At 52.7% G+C, this 26,100-nt stretch overlaps 5 protein-coding genes across 5 annotated transcripts; 2 read left to right on the top strand and 3 right to left on the bottom strand.

Annotated features, from left to right (window-relative positions):
- Positions 1 to 5,241: 5,241 nt before the first annotated feature.
- On the bottom strand, positions 5,242 to 6,071 carry MIND_00928700 (uncharacterized protein; the record flags this gene model as incomplete). Its single annotated transcript, XM_037365913.1, has 4 exons — positions 5,242 to 5,683; positions 5,728 to 5,844; positions 5,892 to 6,002; positions 6,049 to 6,071. The coding sequence occupies 4 exons, from the start codon at positions 6,069 to 6,071 to the stop codon at positions 5,242 to 5,244; spliced, it is 693 nt and encodes a 230-aa protein (XP_037217325.1).
- A 1,774-nt stretch (positions 6,072 to 7,845) lies between these two features.
- On the bottom strand, positions 7,846 to 8,796 carry MIND_00928800 (Kinase-like protein; the record flags this gene model as incomplete). Its single annotated transcript, XM_037365914.1, has 1 exon — positions 7,846 to 8,796. The coding sequence occupies exon 1, from the start codon at positions 8,701 to 8,703 to the stop codon at positions 7,846 to 7,848; it is 858 nt and encodes a 285-aa protein (XP_037217326.1). The 5' UTR covers positions 8,704 to 8,796.
- An 11,725-nt stretch (positions 8,797 to 20,521) lies between these two features.
- Positions 20,522 to 21,402, top strand: MIND_00928900 (uncharacterized protein; the record flags this gene model as incomplete). Its single annotated transcript, XM_037365915.1, has 4 exons — positions 20,522 to 20,616; positions 20,664 to 20,927; positions 20,981 to 21,304; positions 21,375 to 21,402. The coding sequence occupies 4 exons, from the start codon at positions 20,522 to 20,524 to the stop codon at positions 21,400 to 21,402; spliced, it is 711 nt and encodes a 236-aa protein (XP_037217327.1).
- A 1,170-nt stretch (positions 21,403 to 22,572) lies between these two features.
- Positions 22,573 to 23,243, top strand: MIND_00929000 (MFS multidrug transporter; the record flags this gene model as incomplete). The annotated part of the gene is made up of 5 exons (XM_037365916.1): positions 22,573 to 22,764; positions 22,821 to 22,881; positions 22,928 to 23,015; positions 23,071 to 23,091; positions 23,141 to 23,243. Exons 1-5 carry the CDS (start codon positions 22,627 to 22,629, stop codon positions 23,241 to 23,243), a joined length of 411 nt encoding a protein of 136 aa, XP_037217328.1. The 5' UTR covers positions 22,573 to 22,626.
- A 154-nt stretch (positions 23,244 to 23,397) lies between these two features.
- On the bottom strand, positions 23,398 to 25,610 carry MIND_00929100 (SWIM-type domain-containing protein; the record flags this gene model as incomplete). Its single annotated transcript, XM_037365917.1, has 5 exons — positions 23,398 to 23,661; positions 23,720 to 24,073; positions 24,122 to 24,967; positions 25,017 to 25,426; positions 25,472 to 25,610. The coding sequence occupies 5 exons, from the start codon at positions 25,608 to 25,610 to the stop codon at positions 23,398 to 23,400; spliced, it is 2,013 nt and encodes a 670-aa protein (XP_037217329.1).
- Positions 25,611 to 26,100: the final 490 nt, after the last annotated feature.

The raw sequence follows: 26,100 nt of genomic DNA on the forward strand, positions 1-26,100 counted from the left end.
CTCTCGGCGTTTTCGGGTCTTCCCGCCTTCTTGGGTTCTTCGGCTACATCAGCCGGCTCGGGCTCCGCGGATGACTCAACGCGTTGCACGACCCGGCGGCCAACCCGGGCATTTGCCTCGGCCGTCTCGGCAAGGGTCAGCGGTGCGAGTCCGCGTTCCCGGCGAGCCCTGACCCGCGCTCTGGCCAACTCGGCCTTTCGCCTCTGCTCATCGGCCTTGCGCTCGGCCTTTTCTGCTTCTTTCCGCTTGGCCTCGGCCTCCTCCTCTTGTTCCTTGAGCACCCTGGCTCGCTGCTGCTCGGCGCGGCTCCGATGGTACTCGGCCGCTCGTTCGATGAGCTCCGCTTCATCGTCCGGGACCACTGCCAATGGGGCTATGACGGAACCGTGCTCGGACTCCTCTTCGTTGATTGGCTCGTTGTCAACCGGGTCTTCGGGATCGTACGACTCCGACCGACCACCCGGTGACGGTGCCCTTGGAGCCATCTCCCGCGAGCTCAGCACGCAGCCTCTCCGCTCTCCGCTCCAACTCCTCCAACTCCCTCCGCATGTCTACGCGTCGGTTGCTACCCGACGGTAACGCGTCAGCCAAGGGGTCTCTGTCTGTCCCCCCAACCCAGCCACCGACCCTCTCCGTCTCCGACAACTCCTCGACCTGCTCCACCGCGTTGGTGTACAGGTTCTTGGTCTTCTTCGTGTTTTTGGCGTTTTGGCGTTTAGGTGGCATGGTGGGAAGAGGAGAAGTTAGAGAGATTGATGTCAAGCGGTGACGTGCTTCTTGTCACCCCTTTCCTTTTTCGTCCTCCTTGCTATTATCACGTTCTCACCGGCTTCCTCGGTGATCTCGGCCTCTCCGGCTTTCGACTCAAAATTTTCACAAGTCCAACTCTGACTCCGACACATTTCGATTCCGACTCCTACCTCTACGACCATTGCTCCTGTTTCTTGTGGGCAAGAAAGCGCAAGAGGGGGATACTGTTATATCCGTGCCGACTCCGGCATCCGTCTCCGATATCCGTCTCCGGTATTTGGTTTTTACGCAATGAAGATTTACTGAGCGTTTCCAATTACTCCGACTTATGATCTATGCAATCATCTATGCCTTGTTCCTCGTATGCAACTCCTCTTCTACTTTACTTGACTTTGTTCTAATCTTGTTACTTACTTTGTTATACCTTATTCCGTTTCCGTTACTTCTCGTACTATAAATACTTTGATGTATTATCACGTACTTCAGTTTGTAAATTAACGTTGCTGGTCTCTATCTCCCAGCGTCGTCTCGACTCCGCTCTTCCCTTCTTGTCTTGTCTTGGTCAACTGGAAGCCCCGGTCACCCAAACATCCTTCTGTGGTGTTCCGCCCCAAGTGCTCTACGACTTCGATTCCGTTTCCGACTTCGACTCCGTCTCCGTCTCCGTCTCCGTCTCCGTCTCCGTCCCTCTGGTCGACACGGCACTTAACACTCAAGTAATATACTAATATGGACACCACAGGGCATAAGAAGACTGTAGTGACTGGAATATATGGAAGATAATGAAAATTGAGATCTTCCAGAGTCATACCTGTACTCTTGGCATCCGTGGGAAACGGATACCTGTATCCGCGGATGTCAAACCTGCGGATGTTTTCCTGCAGGTACCTGTGCACTCATCCGCGGGTGTTGACACTCGTGCGGAGCTTTATCTGTAGCTGCTGCTGTCAGGCACAGAAGAAGGCCTGGGCGGCGTCATAGGCAAGGTCCCAGGGCGACCGTTGGGAGGGCGTTGACAGATCGGTCATTGTGCGGGCGAGATAGAGGGCCGGTGTAAGGGCAACCCTGGAGACTCCGACGAAAACCTAGCAGGGGAGGATCCAAAGCGTGAATAAAAGCTACGGGAAATACACGGAGGGACCGACCTAGATCCAAAGAGAAGAAACTCTAAGGGTCCGCCTGCTAGGGCGCCAACTATATACTGGTCGTCCGTAACTGCCGATGTAGAGCGCAGAAGGCCTGAGCGGCGTCGCAGGCTCTGTCCCAAGGTGATCGTTGGGAGGGTCTTGACAGATCGGTGATTGTGCGGGCGAAGGAGGCCGTGGACGATGGTCGGGGTGGGTCGGAGCGTCCGAGGGGGCGCCGGTCGGATGCGCCTCGGATGCGTTCGGAGGGTCCGAAGGAGGCCGGAAGCGGGGGTTCCCCTGACAGCCAGACTGGAGTTGGAACAAGAATCAGGCCGGAATTCCAAGGGGCCGAAAGGGAGGTTCCCCTGACAGTGTCGGGCCACCGAGGGCCTGCAACACACAGTATGTTTCGACAGGAAACAGGCGCACCCATAGGAGGAACACACACATGGGAACACATGACTGAGAATGATGTGTAAAATATTTTCTACTCCTGGCAGACTGAAATCAATATTAACAGTGCGGCTCAAGTATTTCTGGGCTTTAGAACGCCTTTGGTATGGTATTGAAAATCCCATTTCATGTCTCCAAAGCTCAAATGAGATCTTCTTACTACTTGACAAAATTTTGTGATTCCTGATTTGGTAATGTTAAATGTCATCAACAGGAAGCATATTTTGACATTGGCATTGGATTGAAAAGGCTATTATGATCATGTTTCCCCTTTGTTAACATACACTAGGTCACAAAGGCATATGGAACAACTTGACAACAGACTGCCCAAGTTGTGTCTGATTTACCAGAACCATTTATAAATACTGTTTATGTTTGTGTTTCTATTTATTTAATATTTTCACCAACAGAAATAAAAATGGCTGGAGCCCTAGAGCCAGGTGCTGTGCTGTGCGCAACAAGAAAAAGACAAGAAAGCGGGGGTGTTCATATGGCTTCGGGCTGTAATTTGACAATGTCATTTGTTGACAATTCTTTGGAAAATCTTGGGAAAATCCCCGTTGATGAGAATTATGGCAATTTACACCGGGACAAGGTGAAAGCAAGGTAATGTATCCGTAGTAACATTATCAAAAGTCTGCGGCAAGTAGCCCATTCAAGTTAGTTTTCGACGAAGAACTGGTAATTGCCGGCGTTGCCGATGCTGAAGGGTTGAAGTCAGGACACGTGCACGGGAGGGGGGGCACACGTACGCCTGGTCAGGGTCGTTGCGGGCGACGTTGCGGGCCGCGTCGATGCCGGCGAAGCGCACGTCGGTGCTGGCGACCGCGGTGAACTGCGACGCCATGTGCACGAGCGCGCCGCCCTGCGAGTTGGCGCCCGCGGGGGGCGCGTCCCAGAAGCCCGCGCAGAGCGTGACCTCGCGGAACCTCCCGGGGTCGACCTGCCCGAAGTACGGCATCGTGCACGAGCAGTCGTACTGCGCCGCGGTCAGCGACGCCTCTAAATACTCGCAGAGCAAAAGCGGACGACGCACCGTGTACGAGTCGAAGCGGCTGCCGGCCATCCGCTTGAAGTTGTCCCACACGGTCGTGTGGCGCGGATGGGTGAACTCGCCGAACCACGTGCGGTAGCGGTCCGTGTCGCCGGTGGTCTGGATGTATTCCACCGCCTGGTCCGCGTAGCTCTGCGCGGCGCCGGCGGCGCGGTTCACCGCGTCTTGCTGGGCGCCGGAGCAAGCCCGGAACGACGCGCGCTTCGCGAGCGGGCCCGGGGCCACACCGGCGACGGGCGTGGCGGAGCTCAGGCCCGCGGCGAAGGAGAGTGCGATGAGGAAGGTAGCAGCAAACATGTTGAGTCGAAGGGTTCGATGGACCTTGACCGCAGCGGGGACTCCGCTTTTATAAGTACTGGATTTGTTTGTTTAGCCGGTCAAGTCGTCAGTAAGGTGGAGCTCGCCCGCGCTACATAGCCACTCGGGTCTCGCCAGGTCCTAAGCAACAACTGCACACAACATCAGGGCAAAGAACTGCGAGGGGTGAAGGCGCAGGGTGGGTCTTCAGCGGCTTCGTCGCACACGAAGAGCGCGCTACGATAGTGGTACAATGCACCGAGTCGTCGATGACGCACCGATGCCGCCGAATATACTTCTGTCTGCCGGGTGCCCAGCGGATCCGCAACAGACGCGACGCACACCGCCGACTTAGCGCGCCGATGTCCCCGCTGATCCGCGTCCCGTCGTTAGCGCCCCCGTTTCACCAAGGAGGACCCTCTCGGAGATAGTCATCGCTTTCGGCGAGCCTTTCGCTGCGCATGCAAGCCCATTGGCGCCCGCGCACTGCGCAGGACAAGCGCAGGACCTTGTTTGACCGTCGTCGTGGCACAGAAGAAGAACCGATCACGATTGGTCACGCGTGACGCCGGCATTACTGTAGTATTTTACTCAATCCGAATGCCATTTTTGGCGTGACATCGCATACGAAATTCGCAATTCGTATGATGGCATCAAATTGCCTAATTAGGCAACTTTCGGCGCCGCAGGCGCGGAAAATTGGGATAAATTACCATTTGGGGAAGGGATTTTGGAAGATTTGGTGTGACATACGAAAAAATTTCGCATAAATTGACAGGTGTGACATGTGACATGCGAATTGAGTAAAATACTACAGTAGTTAGCCGATCGCCTGCCCACGCTTCTCACCCCCACAACTCAGAAGAAACTGGAGGACTTTTCAAATGTTAATGAAGGTAATAATGGCTGAAAAATGGTGACTTTTATTGATTAAAAACAAGGTTTAAACAATGTCAACTACTTAGATAGAAAGGAAATGTTTATTCGGGCCACCCACCCGGCTGCGCCAAGCACCCGACAGCTGCCATCACAATGCAATCGGCACCAAAAAGCCCTACCGTGCGCCGCATCGGCAGCCGTGCTCCGCGGGTTGTGCGCCGCACGCTGCAGCGCCCGGCAAGCATCCGGGCCCGCGTGCGTCCTCCCGAAGACGGCGTGGAGCCTGGCCGTGGGGCGGTGCGCTGCAGCCACGCCGGCACACTACGGCTGGGCTGCCGGCTGTACATGCTGCAAGGAATGTTGTCCCTTGGATGTGTGCGGCTGGGGGCGCGTGGGGCGTGTACCGTGCTGTGGATACCTGTCAGACCGACATTAATATTCACGGGATGGGGAAACCAAAAAAAAAAAAACTCGTCCCGGGCCGGCGCATACAGCAGTCTCGAGATAACCAGCAAAAAGAAGGACATGGACTGTAAGTGTGGGATGGCCTTGGACTGTCGCGAACAGGCCCATTGGCCGCAGGCTGAGTGACTACCAGTTGCACGTAGTAGTAGTCGTAATTTTCACCCTCTTCCTAGTCCTACTGTCCATACATATAAGTCCATTTATCATACTACGACCCTACAACAACGCCGCGCCAGCGAGCACCCCGCCGAGCACCGCCATAATCGCGACGCCCACACCCGGGCCGACGAGCCTTACCGCGGTCGCGGCGTTCCCCGAGCCGGACCCGCTCTGGCTCGCGAGCACGCTGCTGAGCGACGCGGCGACGGAGCTCGAGTGCGACAGCGCGGTGGAGAGGTTCGACTGCGCCGCGGACTGCGCGGAGGAGAGGGAGGCGAGCGCGGAGGACGCGGCGGCGGAGATGCTCGACTGCGCGGCGGAGACGCTCGCGGAGAGCGAGGAGGCCGTGCGCGACAGCGGCGGGAGGGTGCTGCTGCGCGAGGAGGACGGGGCTTGGCGCGCGGCGAGGTGGAACGGCGGCGAGGCGGCGAGCGCGGCCCGGGGGAGGGGGCTGCGCGAGAAGCGCGAGGGGACGGGGAGCAGCGAGATTATGTACGCGCTGCGGGGGGTCAGGTCAGCTGGAAGGGGGGAGGGCAGACGCACCCCGGGAGGACGTCGGGCAGCGGGACCGTGACGGCGTTGGCCTTCGGGTGCACGTTCTCCGCGACAATGTAGCTTTCACTCCCCGCGGCGCTCATCAGCGCGACGTTCATCGGGGCCCTACTCCTTCGTCAGCTCGTCTCCAGCAGCAAGTAAACGCGACGCACGAGTCAGCCGCGTCCGACGTCCAGCTCACGGCCATCGTGTGGCCCGTCACCGGCGCACAGCGGACGTTCGCGACAGCCACGACGGAGGTCGTCAGCGACGCGAGGATGGTACTGCTCCAAATAAGCCCACGACAACGGAAACGAGCAGGACACGTACGCGAGTGCGAAGAAGGGTGCCATGGGTGGGATTTCAGCAGCAAACACTCTCGGGGCCGCGTATTTAACGCCCACGACGCGTACGCGATGACGTCCGAAATCGTGTCAACAGCACCCGCGTTCACTCCAAAATTGCGACGCCAGGACGCACATGCATTGGCGTCATGTGCACGAGGCCGGGCAGGCGTCTAGCGCAGGGTGCCCGTCGCGGTGGCGTCAAGTCTGTGGAGCAGCGCACGGGTCCAGCGGCGATCGTGTGGGAGGAGAGAAGAGAGCAGGAGGTGATGTCACAGGTGATGCGGTGGCGTGATGCCGATGGCGTGATTTGATTTCCAGTCATGATGCACGAGATTAGATTAGATACACATTCGTACGGTACTCAGGCATGCAGGGACATCGTGACGCGTGACGCGTGAAGCATGCAGAAAGAGCTAAGAAAGAAAAATCATGAGTGGAAGCTAGCTCATGCACTAGCAGTCTGGCAGTGCCAGCGAAACTGGAACCGCGCGCGCGCCTCCGAGTCCGCCCGGGCGAGCGCGAGGAGGACGCAGCGTGCGGCCGACTCGGAAAGCGCGTCGATGTCGTGGTCCTCATGCGTGCGTTTGGGTTGCGGGATGCCTCGGGCCGGCGCATTCGCCGGCCCGCGGCCGGAGTAGCACAGCTCTTCTGCTTCCTCTTTCAGAAACGCGGACAGCGGCGGCAGCGCGCACGCCGGCGGGGCCGCGCTGGCGTGCGGCGTACATGGGTCCTCCTCAGGGAGCGGCGGGAGCGCAGAGGGCGGCGGCGAGAGGCTCGGGATCTCCAGCACCGAGGTCGGCGCGCGGTAGGAATGCTCCGCCGTCGGCCGCGGCAGGGGCGGGAGCGCACGCGCGGGCGGCGCCAGACTCGGTATCTCCAGCACAGCCGCGCCGGCGCATTCGAGTGGGAGCGACAGGGGCAGCGGCGGGAGCGCCGACGGCGGCGGCGCGAGGCTCGGGATCTCGAGCACGGACATCGTTGGGGTGGCAGTGGCAAGGGTATGGGAATGGGGCCTCCCCGGTGCCCCTGCAGGCCCTTTATATATACCGGCCGCACAAAGAGCCAAAGACGCTCTTTGTCGCTTTCACGTCGCCGGCCGGCGGGGTGTGCCGTGATCATGATGTGCTTTGATCATGGTGGCCTTTGTCCTGCCAGCGGGGCGGGCCGCAGACGTCCGAGTCGCCGGCGCATATGCATCGCAGTCCCCGTTCTATGTGACATGGTGCCCGTAGATCTCTGACTTATAATGCTTTGAAGCAATTTTTGCGGCCGGTTTCCGCTGCCATCTCTTTCGGCGCCAACGTTTTGCACACGTGTTTTGAAACCGGTTTCGAAACCACGCTTACTCACAGCACCCTAATGCAAAGTTCATGTCTTGCTCTGGGCATTCTTTTATGCTTGCCTTCAAACCTCTGAGGGACAGCTGAGGCTGAGGAATTTACAATTCCTTTCCAAGCTGTTTGCAGCTGCAACATCCGACCTGGTGGGAAGGAGATGGAGATGGCACGCCGCGACTCGGACTTCAATTGGACTTCAAGGCTCAAGCACAATGGTTGAGGTCATTGAATCTGGGGGAGCGGCCGAGGCGCAGCGCTGAGAGCTCATTAGCAGCCTATATACCATTATTCACCTGTAAAACATCAATATACACTAATATGCAGCATGCAACGAAAAATTGCCCGGGCCCGGCCTCGAAGAGCACTACTCAGAATCAAGCCGCGTGAATGTCACTGAATGAAAAGCATAGGATGACCAAGTACTAGTCTAACAGCAGAGTTATCTAATACCGAGTACACAGCGCAGACATACAGCATTCAACATCAAACTCAGCGGGATACTGCTCAGGAAACCCATGCTCCTTCATCATGTCCCAGAATGTCGGTATGCTGCTGTTCGTGAACGCGGCGGTCGTGTACTCCCAGTACTCGGGCATCCACGCGGCCATCTCCCAGTCCAGGACCGCCACAATGGTAGAGCCGCGGACGATGATATTGCGCGGCGCCAAATCACAGTGTGTGAAGACGGTGCGATACGCGCCGGCCGCTGCGCGTTGCTCGCAGAGCCGGAGCGACGCCTCGTGCTGTGGGAACTGCCCCCGGTGCGTCGTCATCAGCGAGCGGTAGCCCAAGAACTCCTGGTACTCCGTAACGGAGGGGAAGGGTCCGAAGCCCGTGCTGTTCGGCCGGATATGGAAGTCCTTGCAGGCCGTGCCGTCCACAGCCTCGACGGCCCCGGGATGCGGCGGCGGTAGCGCACGGAGCTGCGCGAGGAAGCCGCGCAGCTGGCGGACGACGTCGTGCTGCTGGTCCGGCGTCATCTGGTCCCAGACCTTCTCCAGCTCATCGCCCGCGACGTAGTCCATCAGGATTCGGAGGCGGCCATCACGGTTCTGGAAAACACTGTGGACGCGTGGGACCGGAATCGTCGTCTTGGCGGCGATGTATTGCATTGTAAGCGCCTCAGAGTGGCGGATTTCGGGCCCACATTTGAGCACCAGCTTGGGGCTGATCCGGGTAATGGATTCATAACTCCCGTAGATGCGTTCCCCCAATCCCAAGCGCATAGACAGGTACAGGGAGGCCAGAGGACCAGATTCGATATTCGACTGAGAGTTGGAGTCTGTTTTGCGAAGGGCCATTGTCTACGAAGGCCAATCTCAAAGCTTTCGGTGAGTGACACTGGACGAGCCCACCTTACCACGTTGAATGACGGTGGTGTTAAATAGCTGGGAGAGACAGCCACGTCACCGTCACAACGTTTCTCTGCCGTTGCCGTCACAGTGGTGGCACACGACAGATTGAAATCACCCACATTTGATTGTTCTTTTGTATTGACCAATAACTATCGAGCTCCTTGTCTTGAACAAGCCCTGAGTGGCCCAGAATGGATCGTTGTTGCCACACAGACAATAAACCCAAATAGAGCACATGGACATTTCTATTGTAGTTATTCTTCATGACCTTCTGTTCTCGGAGAGTAACCTGATAATCATGCTGATTGTGTGTACCGGTTGTCAGGCAGTGACCCACATTGAAGAACAAGGCATAAAAGTATAAAAGCGGGGGCAGGGGCTTTCACCAAGTTCTCACCAGTACTATCCGACAGCCAGCCAGCGCCACTTTCTTGGACTCCTACTACGAAAGATCCACCACTCCCAACATGAATATCTTCGGAGAAAACAAACCACGCCTCTATCTTGCATTCTATGAGCGATCCATGCACGATCATCTCCCACCGGTACACACCACATTGCTCCTGGCACCGAAGAATCCCAAGGCAAATCCGGCTGACAAGAACTCCACCCTCTACCATGTTGTCGATTATGAACGCGCCGGGACCAACCGAAAGGTCTGGGAGTACGAGCCAAAACCGATCGCATACCGGAGCAACAGACTCGTGTCCCTTGCATTTCTGGGGAAAATTGCACACTCAGATGTCGAGAAGCTGGGGCAAATTGCACTAGCCACTCCAATCATTCAGGATGATCCACAATGGCGCTGCCGGAACTGGGTCGATGCAGTGATCCAGGTGTGTAAATTTCATTCCTGTATAGAATACAGGCTTAAAAATACACTTTTCAGGGTTTGGTGGAAGGACAAGTGCTTCCCGATCTGGGAGCCCCTGCCACAGTCATACGTACTGCTTGCATGGAGTTTGCAATCACAAAGAGGATCCTTCCGGCTTCACAGAGGATAAATCTATACTGTGATCTTGAGGGGAGGGAGCTCACTGGCGATCAACACTACTAGTAGTTAGTAACAATTAGTGCCAAATATGAATATGTCTCAAGTCACGGGTAAGGGTACGGGTAGGCCCTTGGATACCCGGGGGTATACCCGTGCCATTCCCTACTCAAGTGCTGTGCAAGGACTGAAGAGAACACCTATAGTGCACCCTAATATGGTAGTAATACCCTCTAGTTAGAGGGAGAGAGTACCCCACTCTCTCCCTCTAACTAGAGGGGGTTGAGCCAGTAGCGGGCACCCCTGCTAAATACGGCTACTAATGCCGGTCTTGGTAGCGGAAAAAGAGCCCCGGAGGCTGCCATCACCCTCCCGACTGCCTCCCCGCTCCCCGCCCACTGTGCGCACTGCCCGCCGCCGCCCCCAGGCCTTGATGTCGCCGTCACGATTGTGACTTATGTCACTGATCGCTGATTGATGTCGCCAATCGCCGCCCACTGTCGTCGGCCACGGAGCTTCTTGCCCGCCGGTGTCAGGCACCCCCTGTCAAATAGTCTGCCGACGTCGTCCTCGATGGTGAGCCCAATTCTTCATCATTTTCCATTAAATAAATTGATTTCTGATCAAACTTGATGATCCCAACACAATGGCAGTGTCATTGATGGGCTGAAAGGGAGGTTCCCCTTTGATCACCCCCCCTTTTTGAATGCGGTGTCCCGACGCATAGACTGGAACAGAATCGAGTCGAAGGTCGCGGAGGCGATGTGTCGTGGCTTGCCAGGGTACTTACAATAGAACTCCGCAATTTTCTCCGGGGCGAAGACGCGGTCGAAGCGGACCCACTGGTCGTGCGATGCGTCGTAGCCTTTCCATCTGACGAAGTAGTTCAGCCGTTTATACCTCACTCTTGCATCCAAGATTTCCTCTACTTCCCACTCCGGGACTCTGTTCTCGAGGTCCGTAGCCGGGGCTGGTCGTAGCCAGGGCGTCCGTCAAAGGGGTCGTCCTGGGCGAGCTCGAGCTTGACGATGGGGAAGACCGGGTGGAGCTTCGAGTAGCGCAGAGGGAGGTCGAGCTTGTAGGCACCTTTGCTGATCTCTGTGACTATCTTGAACGGTCCCAGGCGGCGGTGGGAGAACTTCTCCGAGGGGCGAGTTGTCCTCACCTCAGGCTACCACCCCCCTAAACCTCTTAGGGTTAAATACCCCCCCCTGACTTCTAACCTAAGAGGTTCCCCTGCATGGGTTTAACCCACAGGCTATGGCTGTTCCCATCACCATGGGTGTTTCCACCTCCTGTCACATCACACTAGCTGTTTAGTGCCCGTGGTTCACCCATCCTGAGCAAATGGTATTCAATTCATTTTGAGCTATATACTCATCGGAAAAATATATGAAAATTATACATATGCTCTGACTAGTCTAAGGTAATATATTATGGTCATTAGGCGACGGGAAAAGACTTTGCTTGGTGTGGGGGGGGGGTATGGTATGTAGGGGGGTTTAGGGCTCTGGGCTAGAGGGGGGGGTCCAGATGGCTATAGAGTGACTAGCATAAGTAGATAGAAAGGTATTCTCTGCTCTATTATAGTCTAGGGCAAGGAAAAGAACTACAGGTATGTGGGTTGGCTTGCAGGGCTTCTATACATGATATTATCTTATATATTTATCCAAAAGAATAATAAAAGGGGGATGGAGAACAAGTCTGAGTCTAGAAAGTAACTAGTCTAGAGGTGGAAGGCAACAAGTTATGCTATAAAGGTCCAGACACTACTGACTACACTGGGTGCAGATGCCGAGCATCGACACATATGCTGCATGATGCTGATGGCATGTTCAACCTAGGCAACACCCAAGGCTTGATTGGGTATACCCAAACACCTCCTTTGAACCCGCCATGGTGTACCCAATCATGCCTTACAGGACAGGTGTGGGTGTATCCACCCATTAATGTGGGCACACCCTGGAACGCCCACCTGAAGTGGAGGGCATCACCCATATCTGATGGGATCACCCGGACGGTTTCTGGCCAGCGCCCATGGGTGATCCCATCATCAGGCATATGGTCATGCCCACACCTGCCTAAAAAGGCAAGGTAGCACCCACCACAGGTGGCTACACCCAGCATGCTTCCCGACAGGGTATGTGGAACACCCACCCCACTGTGGGTGAAGTCTAAGGCCAAATTTTTGCTAAGTCTAGTATATAGGGGTGAATAAAGGTGAATAATATGACATAGCCTATAGGTTATCTAGGCCAAGTCTCCCGGAGTCATACTATGTGACATGTTACACAGTGTCTCAAAAAGAAACTTTCATCAATAGACACTAGAGCAGGTAGTTTCAGTGACTGTATCATGTGGTTATATACTGTAATATAATATGATACACATGATACGTTTCCAAGACAGGAAATTTCCGTGATTTGAGAATGCAATCATTACAGAATGTCACAACACCAAAGTTGTCTATATAAACAACTTTCATTAAGTAACCTATAGTGGCATTTGATTAGCTGTGTCCACACTAGCCAATCACTAGCTGATCTATCACTGATAAAATGATATCTCAACAACTAGCGTGGCTTAAAGTTCTACTAAGGACACCTGACTGGTAGGGTCAATATCCCTGTCAATATGATCTTATCAGTATATCCATACTATCCAATAATTGTGCATCAGACTTATTAATCTAGCTATATCTCTGCTAGTTCTCCATGGATTCAGATGATTGTTACATTAGTAGGCAGGTAGTCATATTGTCTTGATATGGTCCTATATGACCATAGTCTCATACCTTTGAAATATACTGTTATATCATGTTTCTGTGGGTTTTTCTGTTTTGAATTTTATCCAGCACAATGAGGCCCTGACATCTGGGTGAGGAATGCATGGATAACCATGATTTAAGTTGTGTTACAGTCAGTTGGACATCCATTATGGCTCTGAAAGACACACATATTTTTAGACACCCTACACACCTGTATATATGGCAAATATCCTGTTATTCAATCTCCCAATAACTCACCTCTAAGTCAGTTATTGACTGGCGGTCCAGGGTTTGGCTAAAAGGGGCCAAGAACCGGACCGAACCGGACTTAGCCATCACTACTTAGAGGTACAGGATTACTGATGAGATGAAAGTAGGAAGCATACAGAGGGGTCCACCTAAAAGGTGGTATGCTCCCCATGATCCTTTATTTATGTAATTGCTTGTTCTTCTCCATTATACATATGACTACTGTTACACATGATATTGACAATACAGCCATGATGTGGTAGGTGATTATGGATCAAAATATGTCAAGTTCAGTCAATAAGGTATATGCAGATCCCCCCATCCTTTGATTGATCTCTAAATGCTGATGGAGGATGAATTTGGATGGACATTCAAAGACCAGTTAGGTATGAAACTGGTTTACATGAATAGTGGGGTATATAGACTGAGTACTGGACATTGAGATGCATGTATGGGGGTATCTGGATATCTACTAGGACCCTGTACTGTAATTAGTTGTGGTTCTGGCATGCGTTATAGAAGGTAGCTGAAGAGGGGGTAGGTACCCATAGAGCAGAAAAGAGTGTCTTCGCTATTACAACTGGTTAGAAATTAATTTCAAGTATGATACAAGACTTGGACATAAGATAGTATAGACCTTCAAATAAACCTATCTCGCACTTGAATCAACCTTATAGCTATTCTAGATCTTTCACAGTACTATTATCAGTGTTATTTATTGCAAAGATGATGAGTTCACCATGCCATGGTCTTTTTGAATCTGAGAAATCAAAGTATATAGACCAGTAAGAGTATGGTCCACATCTGAGAAAGTGGTGCCCCTGCCCCTCTGGCATCCTGAGTTATATAACACCAAGAGTCTCTAGGAATTGACTGACTCTAACACTTGCTACATGGTTGCCTATGGGTAGGATTATAGTAGACCATTATGTGGAACTATATCAACTTGGATCATGAGATTCAATGCATGGGGGCCCAAGACATCAGCAAAATGCTCCTCAACTCTAAATTCAGTGATACTTGGCAGTCAATAGATTAATGTGATGGTACATGATGAGTGAGGTAGATTAGGATGATATACCCTTGAAATGAGCTCCCTCCCAGCCTTATCCACCCAGGCTAACTAAATATCCATGGTTATCTTTCAGAGTTGATGGAGATCAAATACTACTGATGAGTGAATGCCTTGCCTTCTCAGTGTTAAATTCACTTGGGACTGTAAGTGGACACACTAAAGTCTTACTTTGGAGTCTCTGGAAATATAGGTCATCTACCTTATAATGTTGGAGTACCAGATATTCCCTTTTATATGACTAAACAGTAATTACAGTGGTCATATCATATGATGGTGATCAGGAGCCATGGACTATTGAAAATACTCTTGAGAATCTTCCTAACAGTACTTAAATCATATATTTCCATTAAGTAGTTATGAATATAGAAGCTCATCAGTTATAGATCTGCTAGTAAAAGGCTAGTACTGGCATTACTATTCAGCTACCACTATAGATCACTGAATGGAAGTTGTCAGTATACAACATTAGTTTTGTGACACATCACGATCTGTGACATTGTGTGATGAGTGTATCCTCATATGGCAATAATTTCCGTTTTGGATATTCTGTCATATGTATACCTCTATGTTACAGTATATAATCACATCACATAGGCACTAAAACTACCAGCTTCAGTATCTATTGGGAGGCACATGGGCATGCCCATCCTGACTAATAAGCACGTGGGTGTACCTGGCGGGTTCCGTGGGAAGGCGGGGAGGACCCACAGTGGGGTGGGTGTTCCACATACCCTGTCGGGAAGCATGCTGGGTGTAGCCACCTGTGGTGGGTGCTACCTTGCCTTTTTAGGCAGGTGTGGGCATGACCATATGCCTGATGATGGGATCACCCATGGGCGCTGGCCAGAAACCGTCTGGGTGATCCCATCAGATATGGGTGATGCCCTTTGCTTTAGGTGGGTGTTCCGGGGTGTGCCCACATTGATGGGTGGATACACCCACACCTGTCCCATCAGGCATGATTGGGTACACCACAGGGGGGTTCAAAAGAGGTGTTTGGGTGTACTCAATCAAGCCTTGGGTATTGTCCAGGTTGAATATGCCGTCGGCATGGCGTGGCATATGTGTCGATGCTCGGCATCTGCACCCGGTATAGTCAGTAGTGTCTGGACCTTTATAGGATACCTTGTGGGCTGCATAGCGTGATATAAGGGCACTGACTGTGCGCAACAAGGGCCTGCAAACTTTATTATTATTATTATTTGATGTGGTCGACCAGTAGGCGGACTAGCTGCCAGCCTTTCAATGCTTTGTTGACCGAATTGGTTCTATTCTTCTTTTTACTATTCTTTTCCAAAAGAAAATATGTAATAGTATGAACCTACCTTTAGTGCTTCTTCTTGCCCTCCATTACATAGCAGAGAATGACTCCCAATACCCCTGCATACCATACCCCACATGCTATTCAAAGTCCTTTCCCCGTCCCCTAATTACCATAATATATTACTCTAGACTAGTCTGAGCATTCACATAATTTTTTTATAATTCTCCCATGAGTATACAGCTTAAAATGAATTTAATACTATTTGCCCAGGATGGGTGAACCACGGGCACTAAACAGCTAGTATAATGTGACAGGGGGTGGAAACACCCATGGTGATGGGAACAGCCATAGCCTGTGGGTTAAACCCATGCAGGGGAACCTCTTAGGTTAGAAGTCAGGGGGGGGTATTTAACCCTAAGAGGTTTAGGGGGGCGGTAGCCTGAGGTGTTGTCCTGACATCAGAGGCATCCAGCCAAACACGGTCGCCAACCTTAAACTCCGGAGACAGAGTGCGTCTCTGGTCGTAGTAGCGCTTGTGCTCCTCCTTGGCTTTTGTGAGCGTGGCCTTGGCTTCAGCAACACCAGTGGTGATCCGGTCGCGGAACTCGTTCACTGACTCCATAGCGGAGCGGACTCCGGGTTCAAAGCACATGCGCGGGAGCCGGCCTGAGTCCATCATGAACGGGACTTGTTGTGTGGAGGAGTGAACATGGTTGTTATAGGCAAACTCCATGGCCGGAATCAGCTCATCCCAGTCATCCTGCTGATAGTTGGTGAAGATCCGCAGGTACTACTCCAGCTCCTGGTTGACGCGCTCTTTCTGCCCATCCGTCTGCGGGTGATACACGGTGGATGTGGCGGGCTTGATGCCAATCAGGCACCAGAGTTCGAGGCATTTCCGTGGGGTGCAGCTCTCCGTGGGGCAGTCTCCGGAGTGCCTTAATGCAACAGCACAAGTCACGGGTTGCAACGTACCGGCCAATATGGCGAGACATCTGGGGCCACCAGTAGTTCCAGGAGACCAACTCCAAGGTCTTGAAGTGACCTGCATGTCTGGCAACTCAAGTGTCATGGCAGAGCTCAATGATGTTTCTCCGAAGGTCCTTATCCTTTGGTACAACGATCTTCCCTCGGAAATGGAGAAGACTGCCGGAGACGGCCCACTCGTCAGACCGTGAGGAGCGGGGGCCTCGAGCTTGACCTTGAACCTTAAGAAGTTGCCGGGCCGCTAGTGCGACGGGCTCCTCCAGGTCAGGCTCACCGGAGAGGGCATCACAGATGTCGCGGAGGAGTTCAGAGCCAGGACTGTCAGGGGAACCCCCGCTTCGGCCTCCTTCGGACCCTCCGAACGCATCCGAGGCGCATCCGACCGGCGCCCCCTTGGACGCTCCGACCCACCCCGACCATCGTCCACGGCCTCCTTCGCCCGCACAATCACCGATCCGTCAAGACCCTCCCAACGATCACCTTGGGACAGAGCCTGCGACGCCGCTCAGGCCTTCTGCACTCTACGTCGGCAGTTACGGACGACCAGTATATAGTTGGCGCCCTAGCAGGCGGACCCTTAGAGTTTCTTCTCTTTGGATCCTCTCCGTGGGGTAGTCTCCGGAGTGCCTTGGTGCGACAGCACAAGTCACAGGTCGCAACATACCGGCCGATATGGCGAGACATCTGAGGCCACCAGTAGTTCCGGGAGACCAACTCCAAGGTCTTGAAACGACCTGCGTGTCCGGCAACTCGGGTGTCATGGCAGAGCTCGATGATGCGTCTCCGGAGGTCCCTGTCCTTTGGTACGACGATCTTCCCTCGGAAATGAAGAAGACCACCGGAGACGGCCCACTTGTCAGAATGTGAGGAGCGGGGGCCTCGAGCTTGACCTTGAACCTTAAGGAGTTGCCGGGCCGCTAGTGCGACGGGTTCCTCCAAGTCAGGCTCACCGGATAGGGCATCATGAATGTCGCGAAGGAGCTTTGAACCGGGGCCTGAAACAGAGACGCCCGCGAGTGCGCGGACGTGGAAGAGTTCAGGTCGCAGAAGGACGACGTCGGAGTTGTCGGAATCAACTCCGTGATTGGGTCTCCAGGAGAGGGTGTCAGGTCGACCCATGTTGCAACCAGGCTTGTGGTGCAGCGTGAAGTCGAACCGGGAGAGGTACAGGGACCACCGGGCCTGTCTCCGGTTGAGGTGCTGTGTCTTCCTGAAATACTCCGGATTCTTATGGTCAGTCCAAATCTCGACAGGGTGCGTGGCACCCTCAAGGAAGTGTCTATTACTCCTCGAGTGCGCGGATGATTGCGAGCATCTCCTTGTCATGGACTTCGTAGTTGCACTGGACATCATTTAAGCTTTTGGAACAGAATGCTACAGGGTGCCACTTCCCGTCTGGGGCGGATTGTGAAAGGACCGCCCCCATCACATAATTAGAGCTGTCTGCCTCAAGTCGGAAAGGCTGTGCGTCGTCCGGAATTGCCAAAACCGGTTCTGAGGTGACCACCTCCTTGATAGCCGGGTGTCTACGGTGGGAGTGACTCCGGACAGCATGACGGGTGCGGGGACCACAGGAGTGGAGGAGGACAAGTGGCAGAGGCGGTGACAAGGATGGAACAGACTCATACTCTGAGCCTGAGTCAGTGCCGAACCTGGCAATCCTGTCTGGTTGATCCCATAGAGAGTTTCTTCTGCTGTAAGGGCAACCCCGGAGGCCTGAGATCAAGGCCTAGCAGGGGAGGATCCAAAGAGTGAACATTTGTAAGCAAATACAAAGGAGGCTGACCTAGCAGGGGAGGATCCAAATTATATTAGCATTGGGGTGATGGCTGAGTCTTACCATAGCTCTGCTCGCAGTCTGAGCAGAGGCATCAGTTGGGATAGAAAGCACATACTGACCCATTTCGATCAATTCAGCGGGCCCGTGACCCATGACCATTTGGCCGAAATGTCCAATTCGGCCTGCAGCCGAATTTCGCGTGACATATTACCCGATTAGGAAGTTCGGCGCGCTGCAGGCGCCGAAAATTTGAAAATCTTCCCGATTGGGACAGTTTGGGACCAAAAGATTTAGCTGTGACCTGTGACCCGCCGAAATATTTCGGCCAAAAAATCTGATGTGACCGTGACCCGCCTAATTGAATGAAATAGGTCAGTACTATATCTAAGCCAAATTACTCTTATATTAAGCAGATGTTGTGTGAGTGTACACACATGTTTGATACTGGCCTTAGCAATTTATTTGCTCCAAATTTCCATTGTTGGGGTCACTGCTGTTAAAGCCACAAATTGGTAACAAAAGCTGTAAAATGTGATCCTAATTGGGATACAAAGCCATACATGATATCTTGCACTCAGTACTGTACAAAAATTAAAGCTTGCTTCCCCATTCCCATGTCACTCCCCTACCCTCTAATTTGTGATGGAGCGTTGATGGGGCGGAGCCTCGCTTACAAAGCGATTTGTCAGCGACCACGAAGCGGTTGCGCGAGCTTCTCCCCTATATGTGGCTGACAAGCCGCATCAATAAATCATATTGTCTAGGGCTATTAACCATGCTAACACCTAAGTGTGTGTACTAAGTATTCTGAATTTGCACAAATCAATAAATAAATATATAAAGTTTACTGACTTGGGTTGCAATCTATGTAGATAATAATAGACCAGATATTTAAGAGGCTTGTTGTGCACCTGTGTGTTATTCTAGAATTAATGTCATTTTTTGTTATTCAGGAATTCACTCGCTGAAGGCCTTTCTTAAGGCCTTTGCCTTCCGGCAAACACTGGTTTGAGATTCTCATTAGTTTTGAAGTCAACTCTTGAGAGGCTTCAAGTTGGGAGGCAATAATCATCCCTATCATGTGTTCCATCAACAAGGAACCCGGTTTAAAAATACTGTGAGAGTGAAGCCCGGAACAGCCCATCAACTTCGGATGCGCTCTGGGAAATAATAACATTCAAATCCGCATCAACCATCATCAGCGGAGATTAAAATACATCCGTCTTCGCCGACGCCCGCCGACGCATGTCCACGGTCTGGAATTTATTCGTCGCTTTTCCGCCCCAATTTGTGCTCTAGAGGCGCTTCTAGCCCCCCAGAACCTCCGCAAGCGGGATGCGCGCGGCATAGATCGAAGCGGCCATGCGGAAGCCACGCGATTCTCGAGGATCTGCGCCACGTCCGCTTGGCGACGTCAAGCCGCTAAGACGGACAGACGGGTCTCGGCAGAATGAATTTTTCGCTGAGTCGCCGGAACGGCTGCGGTTTGAGTTGCCGTGCCTCTGGGTGCGCGTGTGATATCGATTCAGTTCGTGATTTCAGGCTGAGCCTCACCTCCAATGAGATAAAACATTGTGGAAGTACGTGTGTATTCCAAGATTGCAATATTCATGGCGCCACATGCAGCAATCGCGCAAGTCTGGTTGGGTTGGCGCCACCAGTGGCCAAGTGACCTTGGAATCCTTGATCCCCGTCGATACAGATGAAGGACGTTCGACGACCACCGGCCCGGTGCCACAGATTCTCCAACGAAGCGCTGGTGCGTGTGTGCGGAATGCGGGACCCTTGGGAATGCAGAGAGCCTGAGAGAGGGTGACAAGTCGCCGAAGGAGTTGCATGCATATACTTAGCGCATCCTCTGGGAGATAGAGAATCGTCGGCCAGATCGGCGAACTAGTGCGGGGAAAACTTCGCCCACGGCGTGTTCCCGGGGAGACGCGAGACGGGGCCCGACGGAAGATCTGGCGTGGGCTCACCTGTCCCAGAATGGCAAAAGAAACTGCATACCAAGAAGAGACGTGATACCAGTTGTGAAAACGAAACGCCACAATGAAACAACAAGAGAATGGATATTGAGTCTGGACCGCAGAGAAGGAGAGACAGCGGACATCAGGAGCCGCGCAAGGAATTCGGACATTTCCAATTTGCAAGTCTAGGGAGGGAGCCGCGGTGACGACTTGGATGAAGAAACTGGTAGCGGATGAACTAGGAGTATCGGGCGGGCACATTCTATCTGAGTCGTTGGCCAAGGACTGCATAACCGAGAGTCTTCAAAAATGAAGGAAGGAATGCCTTCCGCGTCGGAAATGAATCGGCGATTGTGCCTTGCCAGTGCTCGGGTACAAGTAATTCGAATTTCGTTGAGAGCGTCGTTTTGGAGGATGCTATGGGGGGTAGTCGATTCAGTGCTGGGCGCCGTGTCGGAAGAGCGCTCGTCAGAACGGTAAGAGGCGCCTTTCCACGAGGCGGCAGTTCTGATCGAACGACGGCCGGCGTCTCACACATCACCGGCCTTGTGCACCTGCCACGAAGTGTGATGCTCTGCTTCTGCCGTCATCGTCAGAACGAGAAATTTGCGCTTTTACCCATGTAGCACCCACTAGCGAAGGTATAAAGCCCGCCGCCCACTAGGAGATAGAAGCATAATCGTCATGGCCTCCCCACCCACCCCCTCCGGCTCCCGCCCCGCACTTGGCCACGTCAACCTCATGGCGGACACACTCATCGCAAATGCGACCCCAGACGAGTGCGTCATTACTCTTCGCTTTCTCAGACACTGACGCAAGAGGGCAGTCTTCGTGCTATCATACGAAGTATGGTCTCCTCCGCCACACCTGGAATCGCCGCAGCTCTAAACGCTGCTGCTCGGGAACGTCTGTCGCAAACAGCCTACACGGGCATCCCTACACCCCCCTCCTCCGCGGGCTCATCCCCTCGAGAAGCCGATATCTCCGCATTCCCATTACTTACGCCGTATGGGCCGACACCGCATATGCAAGAACTTCTTCGACGAGCGAGGGCACTGTACGGGTCGGGAATGGGCTTTGCTTCCCTTGGGTGCGTATATGCCTGTTCATCCAACCATTTGCGGGTATTGACAGCCAGAGTAGGCTCCTTGCCCATGCGGCCCGCTCAACCCTCGGTCTACGTTGGGATGCCGAAGGAGAAGAGCAACTTACAGACATTCTTGCCCTGCTTGACGCCGATATGGCGCAAGCAGTCCAGAGTTGCAAAGAAGAGGTGGATTCGGGCCGCGTCCATTCATGGGAAGAGGCCAGTTTTGCTGTCAGTGACCTGCGCGCTGCTCTTCGAGAATGTGAAGCCGACTGTGCTTCTCGCGCCAGAAGACAGATGGTTTGCAGCGGCGAAAAGGAGTTCGCGTTTGAGCGCGCAATGATCAGTTTAAACTACTGGGAGGTCCCCGTCCTAAGGTCGTGAGTGCCGTGGCGATACCTCGCGTGTATTTTTTTCCCGAGTAGATTCTATATTCTCACCTGTACACAGTCGATGTAACGAGATTAAAACGAGATAGAACTCTGCCGCTCGACGGTCCGCGGCCATAGTTAAGCGTTGTACATATCAAGACTCCGAATCCGTCCGGGTCCGGGTCCGTCTCTCGTGACACCCAAAATAGAATCATCGGCGCATCAAATCGGAACACCATCGAAGCTTTCATGAAATTGAAGAATTTTCTTCTCTCCAAACCTGCACTGTTCTGCTCTGCTTTGGTCGACCAGGAGCTCAGGTACGTGGCCATACACGTTTGCCAAAAGTCTATGTAATAACATTAGTACAGATACGTTAAATTTAACCCGAAACTCGCCAATACTCCGAGTCCGACAAGTGCGCAATGTCCTGGGTGGTACACATAGGTGGCTTCAGGGCTAGGAACGTTCAGCACGTCTCTGAGTGCATTGAGCACGCTGGTATATGCACAATCTACCCTGCTTAGCCCGACTCAGACTCCCTCGGTCCACAGCCTGAGGAGCAGTACTAGTATAAAAGCTGGCAATTCTGCAGGCAACAACTAAACCGTTGTCGAGTTCCTTTCCCTTGGTCATATCCTTAATCTCTCCACCCTAATATGCGCAACATCTCTCTTATCGTTGTGGCCGCTGCTGCCACCATAGTAGCATCTGCTCCCGTTGACAAGTTGTAAGTCCACTCATTTATTCCTCAGTGCATGGAATGCTTATGCAATCAAAAGAAGACGCATGTGAACAGCGCAGAGGTCGGCGCGCCGACCGTCGCAGCTACTACCTCTGCGGATGTCTTCCAGACCGTTGAGATTTCGATTCCTGCCCCTGTCTCTCCTGCGGCAGTGAGTTCAGATGATAGCAAAAAGACACATTGTAGTTGCTAATGAGTTATATTTCAAAAGGACAAGCCTCAACCTAAAGCATCCGCAGCAGACAACGAAACGCCTTGCGTTATAGCTTGATCAAACGGATTCAAGCCGGGGTTTACCATTATTAGATTTTGTACATCTCGAACGCGGAACCACATTATGAGTACAGAATTTATTTGTTTGATAATGTCATGTCTTCCTCAACTTTCTATCTGAGGGAGAACGATAAATCAGTCAAGTCTTGTCTCTATATTAGAGGAGTGGTATATTTGGCGCTGTGGAAAGCATCCGGCGGAGACGCCTTCTCTTCTTGATCTCGTAATCTTAACTTCGTCATTCATATGTGCTTACTCTTTTTTCCCTTCGCCTCCCTTCTTCTTCTGCACCCACAACTCAAACCATATCTCAATGCCACACGAAGACTCGGCGTCGGAGACGTCGCGGCTGCTTCCTTCTGAAGCTTCCACACAATATGGAATGACGGATACCGAATCCGCGGCCCAAAAAGCTGGAGAAGAGAAGACGACCGCCGCGTTGCTCTCGGTGGTGCGTGGCTCGCGAGCATTGGAACGGGCGATCTCTGGGGCTGAAACTGGACCCAGCTCCTGCCAATGGGCATAGGGGTGTTCTTCTGCGCGATGGACCAGACAATTGTCGTGTCTTGTGGGTTGCCCCGGTTCTGTGCGAGGAAACTGACGCCGTTGGGCAGCTTACGCGGCCATCGGAAATGAGCTTGAGCAGCTGCAGATGACGAGTTGGATTGCGACGGCGTATATGCTTACGCTCACAAGTTTTCAGTGCGTCTCAGTCTCGCGTTATTGTCCCCTTCTTCTCAGCATGATGCCCTGACAGACCTTTGTACGGAAAAATGAGGTGAGTTTCACCATAACAATAACACAATAACCTCATCGGCCCTTCTCAGCGATATATTTGGCCGAAAAGCCTGTCTACTGTTTGCATACACGGTTTTCGCGTTTGGGACACTGTGTTGTGGTCTAGCGAGGACAATGCCTGAGCTCAACTAGCCCTTATACGCCCACCAGTGTCGCAGCGTCCGATGATCGGACATCAGCGGACATCAGAGCCGATTGCCGATGACACGACAATATTGTGTCAGCGCTCGTCGTCGTCGCCAGCGCCAAGTCATAACATAGGTCGTGTACGGTAAATGTTCTTATATTAGATGTCACATCCCATCGTATTTGCTGTATATTTTGCAGCTTTCCCACGTCCCCATGTAGAAGGTCGTCGATGACCAGTTGATGTCGAGTGTCGAACGTCGGCGACCATCCGGGCAACATCGGCCCCGATGTTTTGGCGCTTGACTGACCGGAGCCAGACTTTGGCTTGCCCAGGATGGGCAGCTCGCTCTCGCATGACTTCGATGGCAGATTCCAGTGTTGCAATGCGCTCGTGTACCCAGTCAACGGCCTCTGCTGTTTCCTGTAGATAGATAATCAGTACTTGGAATGTCGAGAGGAGTATGAGGTACTGTGCGCACATCATCATATTCATCTTCTGCAACAGGGGAGGATGAACGAGAGGACACACTGGCAGTCAGCAGATCCGTCACCGCGTTCTCCTCCATGACCTCATCAGAGGCTGACACGCAAGACGGCTGAGCGCGAGACGGAGATGGGCGACGTTTGCGTTTGATTCCGCGAGTGGCCGCTGCCAGTGGCTCAGCAGGAAGATCGCCATCCGTGATACTGCCGGGTTCCAGATCATCAGTATCGATGCTGAATGATCCGTCCTTGGCTATGAGCAGTGGATGGCGGTAGAATGGAATGACCCGACGGCGCACAACCTGACGGAAGAAGTTGCCGTGTGGAGGCTGGACTGCCTGCACCAGATGCTTGCATAGAATATAAGGGTTGTACTTTTGTTGGCCACAAGTACAAACCCAGCGCTCGATGTTGGTGTCGTAGGCCTGAGTGCCCAGCGTACGTTTTGACAGCATCTTGAAGTTCTTTTTGTAAGCCTTCTGAAATGGCGTCAGTGGCTTGACACGACCACGGAGATGATTGGGGTCAAAGAGTTGCATCTTTGCCTCTGTTGTGGGAATGACATTGGTTGTGATAAGGAAAACGAGTTGGTCGAGACGTGGATGGAGGAGGTGATGGAGGATTCCGTGCTTGAGATTGCGCCAGAAATTTTCGACAGCCATCGTTGTTCGCCAGTGACCAATGAAATTAGGCTGTGTCGATCGCGCCCAGAGCTTGTACTTTGCGGGACAATACCATGCACCCCACATATATGCCCACAACTCGCGCAAGCCCCGTTGCTTACAGAAGGTGTACATCTCATGTACAGCATCCTCGCGTATCTTCGCCGCGGTCCGAGTTTTTCCACGCCGATCGGGGAGCAACGGGTGCTCGCAAAAGTGCCGGATGAACATGTGGAGCACCTGCTTGCGATGCGGCGCACCACAGAAGACATAGGACTTGTCTTCTGCAAACGCTGTTTCCCCCGGCTCAAACCAAGTTGCCGGACCGTCAAAACGATCGATGCCGTCGCGGTCATCAATATCGACGTCCAGGCTGTCGGGGTCATCCTCGTCAAAGGAATCCAAGACACGCTGGAGGGCGGAAGGCCCGTTGGACTCGCGCTCAGGGTCCACTGGGGCTGCCGATTTTGCAAGTCCATTAAGATTGATCACAATCTTTGGCCGCGAGGGGGCGACAACAGTTTGCCCGTTGAAATGGACCTTGAAGATCGGGAGAACAGACTGAGCAACTTGAAGATTTTCCTAATCGTTCAATGAGATACAATGCATTGGATAAAAAGAGGAGACCTACCGGTGTGCGAAGCTTTGGGTCCATTTGCGCAATCGGAAGAAACCCGCGGTCGATCCAGTCAAACTCGCGAAATGCTTCCTCGGCGTCATAAAATGCGGGCCGGCGGGCCAGAACACATAAGCGCCCTTTTACGATTCGGATAGCGTGCCAAAAGCAGACTTGATATTTGGTGTCCTTCGGGAGCTCAGCCAGCAACGCATTGATCTCGGTAATGTCTTTGTCGGTCAGACACTGATGAACGCGAAGACGATGTCGCTCGAAAAAGTGGCGGATGAAGGCGCGCAGATACCGCTCTTTTGCTCCTGGATCAGGACTTGTTGACTTGAGCAACAGGAAGCCCAATGGTACGCCAGAGCCCGATACCTCCCCAAGGAGGGCATAGCACTCATACCCTGAGCGCGTTGTTTTGACTGATGGATATTAGTTGGTTCTGTACTGTTGGTATAATCACGTACAAGTCGAGTCAAGACCAATCTCACGGATAACACCAGACCATCTGTTGATAAACTTTGGGATTGCGAAAGCGAGCGCAACACAGCCATCGTCGGGGACATCTGGGAGATCAATTGGTTCCAGCTCTGGCCGTGATTCCATGAAAAGCCTTGCTGATTTGAGCTCATCGGGGTCATTCTGCCATTGATGTCGATGTTCTTTTGCGTAGAAGTTATAGACTGTGTGATATTTGAAGTTAGGTAAGGGATGCAAGTTCTTCACAATATCGGCCCAGAGCTATAAACCAGTTGAATACAGTATAAGACAAAGACAAAGCAACATTACCTGAGGAACACTCAGACTAGGATTTTTCTTGATATACTCCTTCACATCCTCCGGTAACTCGAGCGACGCGTATGGCAGATGGCAGTCACGATGGCGCAGACGTACATAACATCAGGAAAATAACAAATCCTTGTAGGAGTCTTGTACAAGGAGCCCTCAGCCTTGTGAGAACTTGTGAGAATTTGTGGGCCTTGTAGATTCTTGTGGAACCTTGTAGGTAGTCCTTGGAGGGGATCCTTGTACAAGGTCACCTATAATGATATATAAACACCTTCTATTAGCACTCAGGCATCAGAACTCCCAAGAA

Source organism: Mycena indigotica (genome assembly GCF_014461135.1).
Source record: "Mycena indigotica strain 171206Taipei chromosome Unknown Mind.scaff0008, whole genome shotgun sequence".
Classification (NCBI taxonomy): domain Eukaryota; kingdom Fungi; phylum Basidiomycota; class Agaricomycetes; order Agaricales; family Mycenaceae; genus Mycena; species Mycena indigotica.